The 10,684-nt window shown below is 44.0% G+C and overlaps 1 protein-coding gene across 7 annotated transcripts in view; it reads right to left on the bottom strand.

Annotated features, from left to right (window-relative positions):
• Nucleotides 1-2,128: 2,128 nt before the first annotated feature.
• LOC132402577 (neuronal acetylcholine receptor subunit alpha-2-like) overlaps nucleotides 2,129-10,684 on the bottom strand; it is a 41,412-nt gene continuing 32,856 nt past the window's right edge. For 4 of the 7 annotated variants that reach the window (XM_059985463.1, XM_059985464.1, XM_059985466.1 and 1 more), the window contains one exon: nucleotides 2,131-2,411. In XM_059985463.1, coding sequence (XP_059841446.1) covers nucleotides 2,286-2,411 — 126 coding nt within the window. In that variant the 3' untranslated portion in view covers nucleotides 2,131-2,285. Of the gene's footprint in view, nucleotides 2,412-10,684 lie in introns of all 7 variants that reach the window. The other 3 variants (XM_059985468.1, XM_059985467.1, XM_059985469.1) reach the window with 2 other exon arrangements.

Raw genomic sequence — 10,684 nt, 5'->3', positions numbered from 1 at the left:
TGCACAGCTGAAACATATTCCCTGTTTAGTAACACCACCCTTCCTCCTTTAATCTCTCCTGCTCTGTCAGGTCTAAAACTGTGGAACCCCAGAATATTGAGCTGCCAGTCCTGCCCCTCCTGCAACCAAGTTTCACTAATGGCCACAATGTCAGAATTCCTGATGTGGATCCATGCCTCGAGCTCATCCGCCATTCCTGTGATACCTCTTGCACTGAAATATACGCAACTCAGGTCACTGGTGGTACTATGCTCAACCTTTTCACAGAAATACAACTGCAGGTGCTGTGGATCAATGAATACATACACAACGCTGGAAGAACTCAGCAGGTCAGGCAGCATCCATGAGAAAAGAGTAGCCAACGTTTCGGGCCAAGACCCTTCATCAGGAATGGGGGGGGAAGAGAGGGCCGAAGCCCAGTAATAGAGATAGGGGAGGGGGAAGGGCTAGAGGCGCCAGGTGGAGAACCAATCAGAGGAAGGATAAAGGGGGGAGGGGATAAGCATGAAAGAACTGTAGAGCTAAAGGAGCAGATAGTTGAAAGGGGAGAGGCAGAGCGGGACCTGGGATGGGGGAGGGGGAGGGAATTACCGGAAATTGGAGAATTTAATGTTCATACCACCAGGCTGGAGGCTACCCAGATGGTAGATGAGGTGTTGCTCCTCCAACCTGAGTTTGGCCTCATCATGGCAGTAGAGGAGGCCATGTATAGACATATCTAGATGGGTATGAGAGACAGAGTTGAAGTGGGTGGCAACCGGGAGGTCCTGTCTATCGTGACGGACAGAGCGGAGGTGCTCAACCTTTTGATTCCTGACTTTGTCTGAGGTCTGACCAACATCTGCCTCCACAACCTCTCCACTAACTGTTCTGGCATTCTGGTTCCCATCCCCCTACAAATCTAGATTAAACCTCACCGTGCAGCAATGGAGAACGTTTCCACTAGGATATTAGTCCTCCACCAGTTCAGATGCAAACTGTCTCTTCTATACAGGTCCCACCTGCCCTGGAGGAGAGCCCAGTGATCCAAAATTCTTATGCCCTCCCTCCTACACCAACCCCCTAGCAACATATTAAATGCTATAACCTTCCTAGTTTTGGCCTCATGAGCACATGGCATGGGTAGAATTCCTGAGATCACAACCCTGGAGGGCCTGCCCTTTAACTGAGCCTCTAACTTCCTGAACTCACTCTGCAGAAATTGTGACTCTTCCAACAAACATCATTTGTAACTACATGGACAACGACCTCTGGCTGTTCACCCTCCTACCTAAGAATGCTGAGGACTCAGTCTGAGTTGTCCTGGACCCTAGCATCAGGAAGAAAGCATGCCGTCCAGGAATCTCATTTTCACTCACAGACCCTCCTTTCCGTTCTCCTGTCTAATGAATCTCCTGTCGCCACAGCTCATCTCTACTGCCCACATCTCCTTTGAGTCACAGAGCCAGAATCAGTGCCAGAGATCCAACCACTGTGACTTTCCTCTGCTGGGTCACTCCCCCCAACAGTATGCAAAGTGATCATCTGCTGTTGAGGAGGATGGCCATGGAAGGCCACTCTGTATCTCTAAATACATAAAGATCAATCTAAACCTTCTCTCCCACTTCACTCTCCATTGTTCTGTTGTATATGTGCCTCTTAAATGTAGCTAATGTTTCTGCCTCTACCACCACCCCTGACAGATCACTCAACACACACTCACTATACTCTGTGTAGAAGATCTACTTCTCACTTCAAACTTCTTCCAATCAGCTTAAAATGATGCCCCCTCATATTAATCATTTCCACCCTTGGATAAAGTCTCTCATCCTCCTTCTCTCTAGAGAGAAAAGCCCTGTCTCACTCAACCTATCCTTATGAGACATCCTCTCTATTCCAGGCAGTGTCCTGGTAAATCTCCTTTGCCCACTCTCAAAAGCTTCCATAAACTTGCTATAATGGTGTGACCAGCTGAACACAATATTCGGAGTGTGGTCCAACCAGAGTTTTATAGAGTTGCTATATTACCTTACAACTTTGAACTCAGCCCCCCGAATAATGAAGACCAATAGATGCAAGTATTTTCTGGAATATTCCATTACATTGAAGAAGCATCAACTGATGATAAAAATTTTACTGAACCACAAATCCACAACATTCAAATTATTTTTATTATTATCTATTTTCATTAAAATGCATTATTGGTAATAGCTTGGTGCAGAGAGTTGTGCAAGGGTTCAGTGTGTGGGTCATGGCAGGCAGGGTCGATTGGAGTGTGTTATTCTGGCTCTATCATCCTCCCATCTTCAAATCATTCCAGCCAGCCACGGGGGCAGGAAAAGTCCAATGGTTCCCAACAGGCATGCAATGATGAATATCCAGAGAAAGATCCGGTCAATCACCATGGCAACGTACTTCCAGTCTTCTTTGACCTGTAGTGGTGGAGGAGAATGGGGAAAAATCAGGTGAAATTGGGAAGATGGAAGGTTCAGCAGTTTTGGGGTATCTGCTGCTCTCCATCTGAACATTGAACTTCTCCAGCATCAGGGCTAGAAATTCCAGGTCTACTGGATATTCATGCACCTAGAAATGAGTGAGAAAGAGAACAGCAAGAGCTTGTGACCTTCTGAGCTGTGCTAGAATGCTCTGGATGCTCCGGAATTCCTGGGGAAGTGGATTAATCTCCTGGGCTCTGCTCTCACTAAAATGTGGGAGCTCATTCATTAAACACTTCTGTCACATTTGGAACCATGAGAGACTACTGACAGTATTTGAGAGCGAGGTATAGAGAGAGGTTGGACTTTATTCCTTAAACTGCAGGAGACTGAAAGGTGATGTCACAGACGTGTATAAGATCATGAGTGACACTGACTGTGTGAGCACATAAGACCATAAGGAATAGAATTAGGCCATTTGGTCCATCAAGTCTGACCCACCTTCTCAGTAAGGCTGATTTACTATGGGCTCATAGTAAATGGGCTCATCCCCATTCTTTGACGCCCTGACTGATCAAGAACCTATCAACCTCCGCTATAAATATACCAAGTGCTTGGTGTCCACACCAATCTGTGGCAATGAATTCCACAGATTTTCCATCTTCTGGTAAAATAAATTTCTGTTCATCTCTATCCTAAAGAGATGTCCCTCTATTCTGACACAGTGCTCTCTATCAGAAACATCCTCTCCATATCCACTCTTTCTAGGCCTGTCGATAATCAATAGGCTTTTGTGCATGCCCACACCCCAAACATTCTTCTAAATTCCAATGGGTACAGACGCAGAGCTATCAAACACTCCTCATACATTAATCCTTTTATTCCAGGAATCATTCCCCTGCCCCTCCTCTGGATCCCTCCATTACCAGCACATCCTTTCCTAGATAAGGGACCCAGAACAGTTTGCAATGCAATGGTGTGGCTTTATAAAACCTCAGTCACTCAGTCTTTTTCCAGAGTGCGGGAATTACAAACTGGAGGGTTAAGGAGAGAGAGGAGAGATTTAATTAAAACTTGTGGTGCAACTTATTTACAAACAAATTGCTTGTATCTATGTAAGAATTGCTGACAGAGGAAGTGGTTGAGACAGGTACAATAACAACTTTTAGAAGACACTTGGACAGATGTGGATTGAAAAGGTTTAACAGGTTATGGGCAAATGGGACTAGCTGGGACGGGGCATGCACCATTTGGTCCAAAGTGTTGCAATGAGCAGCTAGAGCAGACCTAAGTGCAGGACACGGGTACAGAGAGTGGATTAGGATTCTTACGTGGACTTGAACGTTGACTTGGACTTGGACATGGAGACGACAACACCATACAAAGACAGACGGTTTGTATCTTGGCTCAGAGGAGCGACAAATGGCCGGTAACCCTCAGATGGATATGAGGCAACAAAACCCAACAACGACAGACAATTCTATGTCCTGGCTCGGAAGATGGTCCCTATTCTTGGCGGCCCAGAACGAGCATTGCTGCATAGCCTCAGAGGCTCAGGTGATGGTCCAGAATTCTTGGCCACCCAGATTGTAGATTGCTGCTCTGGCTGACGTGACAGTCCTGCACTGAGTAGATGTAAGCTGGAGTTTTTATGCTGCCGGTTCAGATGTGAATTGAGTTCCCTAGTCACAGAACCCAGTAGAACACGGGGAAAAGGCAATAAACAGAAGTGAGGGGTCAATGGACCAGACCGTGACACAAAGGGCCTGTTTCTGTGCTGAATGATTCTGACTCTATTGGTTATGTACAGGACAAAGAACACAGGAAGAGACCATTCAGTGGGACTTGATCCCTCCATCAGGCGGCCTTAACTCTGCACAGCTTTCCCTGCCTCCTCTCATTTACTCATCAAATTTTCAATGCAGATTTAAGTCTGACTTTGGGGACAATAAGAGAGTCTGCAGATGCCAGAAATCTTGTGTAACACACACAAATGTCAGAGGATCTCAGCAGGTCAGGCAGCATCTGTGCAGAGGAATAAACATACAACTTTCGTGGCAAGTTCCGATGTTTCTGATATTCAGGGGAACAAAATCGACAAGTGATGAATACAGGACTGAAAGCATGCAGTATACAGAATAATGTAGATGATCTTGTAGCACAATTAGACAATGGCAGGTATGACTTTGTGGGCATCACTGAATCATGGGTGGAAGAAGCTTATGGGTGGGAGCTTAACATCCAAGGACACACATTATATCAAAAGGGCAGGCAAACCGGTTGAGAGGGTGGCATGTCTCTGTTGTTAAAAATGAAATCAAATCCTTAGAAAGTGGTGACATAGGATCAAAAGTTGTAGAATCCTTGTGGGTGGAGTTATGAAACTCCAAGAGTAAAAATACACAAATGTGAGATATATACTTGCCTCTGAACATAATATTATTCACCCGGCAATCTGAGAAGGACAATATTACTTAAATGTAACAGTACCATAGTGGAGCAAAGGAATTTACCGAGGCATGAGAGAGGTGCTGGCCAAAGTTGTTTGGAAGGGGACACGAGCAGGGAACAGCAGAGCTGCAATGGTTGGAGTTTCTGGGAGCAATTCGGAGGAAGCAGGATTGATACACACCAAAGAAAAAGAAGTATTCTAAAGGTAGGATGACACAACCGTGCCTGACAAGGAAAGTCAAAACAAACATAAAAGCAAATGTGAGGAAGATCATAGACCAAAAGCAGTGGGAAGTTAGAGGATTGAGAAGTTTTAGAAACCAAGAAAAGGGAAGCAAAAAGCCATAAGTAAGGAAGAGAAGAAATAGATAGCCAATAAAATCAAAGAGTATACCAAAAGTTTTCTCATATATTTAAAGAGTAAAAGAAAGGTCAGAGCAGATACTGGAGCGCTGAAAAATTATGCTGAAGAAGTAGTAATGGCTGACAAACTAAAAAGTACTTTGCATTAGTCTTCACTGTGGAACACTCTGACTATGCCAGAGGTTTGAGAGTATCAGGGGGCAGAAGTGTGTGCAATTGCTATTATTAGGGAGGTGGTGTTTGGGAAGCTGATAGGTTTGAAGGTAGATTAGTCAACCTGGATCAGGTGGACTACATCCCAGGTTTATGAAAGAGGTAGCTGAAGAGATTGTGGAGACATTAGTAATGACGTTTCAAGAGTCACTGGATCCTGGCATGGTTCTCAAAGACTGGAAAACAGCAAATATCATTTGACTCTTCAAAAAGGGAGGGAGGCAGAAGATAAGAAAATATAGTGCAATTAGTCTGACCTCACTGGTCAGGAAGATGCTAGAGTCAACTGTAAGGTTACCTGGAGGCACATGATAAAATAACACTAAAGTCAGCATGGTTCCTTTGAGGGAAAATTTTGCCTGACAAATCTATTGGAATTCTTTGAAGAAAAAAACAAGCAGGATAGACAAAGGAGAATCAGTAGATGTTGTGTATTTAGATTTTCAGAAGGCACTTGACAAGGTACTGCACATAAGGCTGCTTAACAAGATAAGAGCACATGGTACTACAGGAAGGATTCTAGCATGGATAAAACAGTTGCTGATTGGCAGGCGGCAAAGAGTGGGAATAAAGGGAGACTTTTCGGAGTGACTGCCAGTGAATCGTGGAGTTCCACAATTATTTTTATGTTGTATATCAATGAGACAGACACAGAATCTATTGCAGTGAGGCAAAACAGCATCAACTTTATGGACCTTCCACAGATTGCAGAGGATGAGCTGTTTGCTATCCTGAGGCAAATCAGAGTGGATAAATCCCTAGGGCCTGACAAGGTGCTCCCTCAGAACCTACAAGAGGAAAGTGCAGAAATTATCAGGGCCCTAGAAGAGATATTTAAATCAACATTAGCATCAGGAGAAGTCCCAGAGGATTGTTGTTTGACTGTTTCAAAAAGGCTCTAAACAGAAACCAGGAAATTATAGGCCAATGAGTCTGACATCAGTTGTGGGAAAGTTAGTTGAAGGTATTCTATGGGATCGGATATGTAAGTATTTGAATAGACGTGGACTGATTAAGAATGGCTTCATGAGTAGCAGGTCATGTCTAACTGATTTTAGAGTGTTTTTCGAGGAAGTTACCAGGAAAGGGGATGAAGGCAAGGCAGTGGATGTGGTCTAAATGGACTTTAGTGAGGCACTTGTCAAGGTCCCGCATGGAAAGTTGGTCAAGAAGGTTCAGTCACTCGGCATTCAAGACAAGGTACTCAATTGCATTCGACAATGGCTTTGTGGGAGAAGCCAGAGTGTGGTCATAGACTGGAGACCTGTGACCAGTCGTGTGTGGCAGGGATCACTGCCAGGTTCTTTATTGTTTCTCATCTATATCAATGTGGTCAACTGGATCAGCAAATTTGCGGATGACATCAAGATTGGGGGTGTAGTGAACAGCTTGCAGAGAGATCTGGATCTATTGCAAAAATGGGCTGTAAAATGGCAGGTGGAATTTAATGCAGACAAGTGTGAGGTTCTGCGCTTTGGTAGGACCAACTAGGGTAGGTCTTACACAGTGAATGGTAGGGCACTCAGCAAGGCAGTAGAACAAAGGGATCTGGCATTACAGTTATATAGGGTTGTAAAGAAAGCTTTTGGAACATTGGCTGTCATATATCAATGTACTGAATACAGGTGATAATATGTTGAAGTTGTATAAGACATTGATGAGGCCTAATTTGGAGTATTGAGTACAGTTTTAGTCAAATACCTACAGGAAAGATGTAAACAAGGTTGAAAGAGTAGAGAGAAAAGCTACAATTTCCTGAAATATAAGGAAATATTGAATAGAGATAGGACTGCATTCCTTAGAATGTAGAAGATTGAGTAGCGATTAGATAGAGCAAAACAAAATTATGAGTTTAATTAGGGTAAATGTAAGCTGCCTTTTCCACTGAGGTTGGGTAGGACTACAGCTAGAGGTCATGGATTAAGGATGAAAGGTAAACAGTTTAAGGGGAACAGAGAGGGTGATGAGAGTGTGGAATGAGCTGCCAGCACAAGTGGTGCACACAAGCCCGATTTCAATGCTTAAGGGAAGTTTGGAGAGGTACATGGATGGTAAGGGTATGGAAGGCTGTGATCCCCAGTGTAGGTTGATGGGAGTAGACAGCTTAAATGTTTTTGGCATGGACACTATGACATGATTACTGTGATGATTTAGATGATGGAATTGAAGGCTTTGTGGCCAAGTTTGTGGACAATACAAGGTGGAGGGGCAAAGACTGTTTAGGATGCAGGAAGACTGCAGAAGGACTTTGACAGATTAGGAAGGTTGAGTTGGTGGTGAGAAAGGCGAATGCAATGTTAGCATTCAATTTGAGTGAACTGGAGTATAAAAGCAAGGAAATAATAATAAGGCTTTTTAAGAACTAGTGAGGCTTCACTTACTGACATTGGAGAGGGTTCACATGGCATTCACAAAAATAATTCCAGAAATGAAAGGCTTATCATATAGGAGTTTCTTTATGGCTCTGGGCCTGAACTCTTTAGAGAATAATGAGGGGGGCGGCATTCCATTGAAACCTGCCAAATATTCATAGGCCTAGATGGAGTGGATGTGGAGAGGATGTTCCCTATAGTGGGGAAGTCTAGGATCAGACAGCACAAATTCTGAATAGAGGACCATCCATTTAGAATGGAGAGGAGGAGGAATTTCTTTAGGCAGATGGTGGTGAATCTGTGGAATTCATCACAACAAGCTGCTGTGGAGGCCAGGTAATTGGGTGTATTTAAGGCAGAGGTTGATAGGTTCTTGATTATTCAGGGCATGAAAGGTTACAGGGAGAACTCAGGAGAATGGCGTTAAGAAGGAAATGGACCAGCCATGATGGAATAGCAGAATAGAGTTGATGATGGGCTCTTTATCCGACTCCTCTTAACCGCTCCACACCTTCCAGATATGTGTGCTAGTGTCTCATTAGCCACACCACATCTTCTACAGGTTTTTATTCTCCGGTCTTCCCCTTTATTCCTCGTGCACCTAGTCGGGTACTGACCGCATCTCAGCAGCAATGCGTCCACGATTTGGTAAGCTTTCCACCCCTCGTGGTTTCTCAGCCACCAATTAGAAAACTCATTCCCTTTGAACTCTTTGATTCCCGAACCTTGTTGAGCGAGGCGGGCCCATTTTGCGAACTCTGCTGCTCGCCAGTCTAGCTCGAATTTGGGAGTAGTCCCTTCCCCCTCCACCATCATCATCTCTCCTTCTAGGAAGCTATCCAACATAACTGGGCCCTCTCCCAGGTATGTTTCAATATTGAGATTTCCATCTCCTCTAACATCCTTAATCGCTTTGAGGTTTGCCAGGCTTTGAATCCTCAACTGGTTGTCCTCGTTTGCCATACCAAAGGATGCTTTAATTACCCGGTCTTCTGAGAGTTCCAATGCCAACCTCTTCCGTATCACGGCCACCGGTATTTGGATCTCCAACTTCAGTAGACACAACCCACCGTCCCTTATTCTGGAATATAAGATTCCATCAGTTGTGTCATTTGGCAGATGGAGAATCTCTTTAGCCGTCGTCCGGATCAGTCGGTCCAGCTCTCTCAGTGAGTTTTGCGATGCTTCCACTAGGGTCAAATGATAGTAGATTCTAGGAATCATAAAAGTCCTCATCAGTTTGATTTTCTGTAGTGGCTTTAATTTTGCTGCTTTCAGCCCCTGGAACCATGTTTCCAGCTTATCCGTCCAACCACCATCTTGGACACCGCACCATGGATCAATCTTCGCTCCGAGGTACTTTTCGATTTCACCAGGTGCGATAAACTGGATCTCTCTGCCTTCCAGGTTCCACCTCTTCCTCGTATTGTAGAGGAAGGTTTTGTTCTTATATTCCGAATAAATTCTGATCAAATATCTTATGATATTATTCTCAGCCTGAAATATTAACGAGTTATTTCCCTCCATAGATGCTGCCTGACCTGCTGAATTTCTCTGTGTGTGTGTGTGTGTGTGTGTGTGTGTACATCTGCCTTACGGTGAGTGTTATTCCAGTCACCCAGTCGCTTCCAGTTCCAAGCATAATTGTAAATTCCACACAGACAGCACCCAAGGTCAGGATCAAACCTGGATCTCTGGTGCTCTGAAGCAGATTCTCTACCCATTGCTCCACTGTGTCACTTGAATATACAGTCACTCCGCAGTAAAATTTACTTAAATTGTCATGATGATGATGAAAGGCTTTGACACTGCTGAATATCCCTCCAGTATTTTTCAGTGTTGATGTCTCTGGGACTGTACTCACTGGAGCTCAGAAGGATGTCGGGGTCTGGGGTGTGGGGTGTGGTAGTTATCACATTGAATCCTATCAAATATTGAAAGACCTGGATAGACTGTACCCAGAGAAGATGTTTTGAACAGTGGGGGAGTCTCGGAGCAGATGGTGCAGACTCAGAACAGAGGGGTATTTTAATTATTTATGTCACATGTACAGAGAAAAGCGTGTCTTGCACAGATCAAATTGTTACACAATGTATAAAGGACTTGCTTTTAGAACAGAGATAAAAAGGAATTTCCTTAGCCAGAGGGCGGTGAAGCTGTGGAATTCATTACCACTGATGTCTGTGGAGGACAAGTCATATTTGTGTTTGATGCAGAGATTGATAGGTCCTTGACTGGTAAAAGGGTTAAGGATTACAGTGAAAAGAATCAGCCATAATTGAAAGGCAGAGAAGACTCAATGGGCCAAATGGTCTGACTGTGCTTCTATACCTTGTGGTAGGCATTTCACTGATAGTCGATGAAGACAAACTTCGAGCTTTGTGTGACGGAGATTGCAGTGGGAAAGGGAGATTCAGTCACCCTGTTCTGTCACTGTAGGATGAGATCTCTTTATGGGTTTCTGGTGCAGTAAGTTAGGTCCATAGTTTTCGTACAAAGTCACTAAATAAGTTGAAAGTTAAACTTTGAGTTACTCAAATGACGAAGGTATTCATTACATGAAAATATTAACTACGTCAATGTGGAAGGTCGTGTGATCAGAGAAACAAGTGAAACAAGGAAAAGATGATGAGACAAAGTTCTTGAACTTTTTAACAGCTTCCGAAGACAGTCTTCTATCAGCAGCTTAACAACAGAGTCTGTCAGCTGGTATCTGGGCAAAGGCAGGACACACATCCCTGGGAAAATCAAACTAAGACAGCACACTATCTGGCAGGCTGATGAGGAAGACATTGGGATCCAGTCCTTTCAATGGGTAATCTGTCAATTACCTTAGAACTGTCAGAGAAGGTTAGATGTTGTCTACACCAG

Source organism: Hypanus sabinus, chromosome 12 (assembly GCF_030144855.1).
Source record: "Hypanus sabinus isolate sHypSab1 chromosome 12, sHypSab1.hap1, whole genome shotgun sequence".
Taxonomy (NCBI): Eukaryota; Metazoa; Chordata; class Chondrichthyes; order Myliobatiformes; family Dasyatidae; genus Hypanus; species Hypanus sabinus.
The sequence above is the reverse complement of the archived record's forward strand: the minus strand, read 5'-3'. Positions and strand labels throughout refer to the sequence as shown.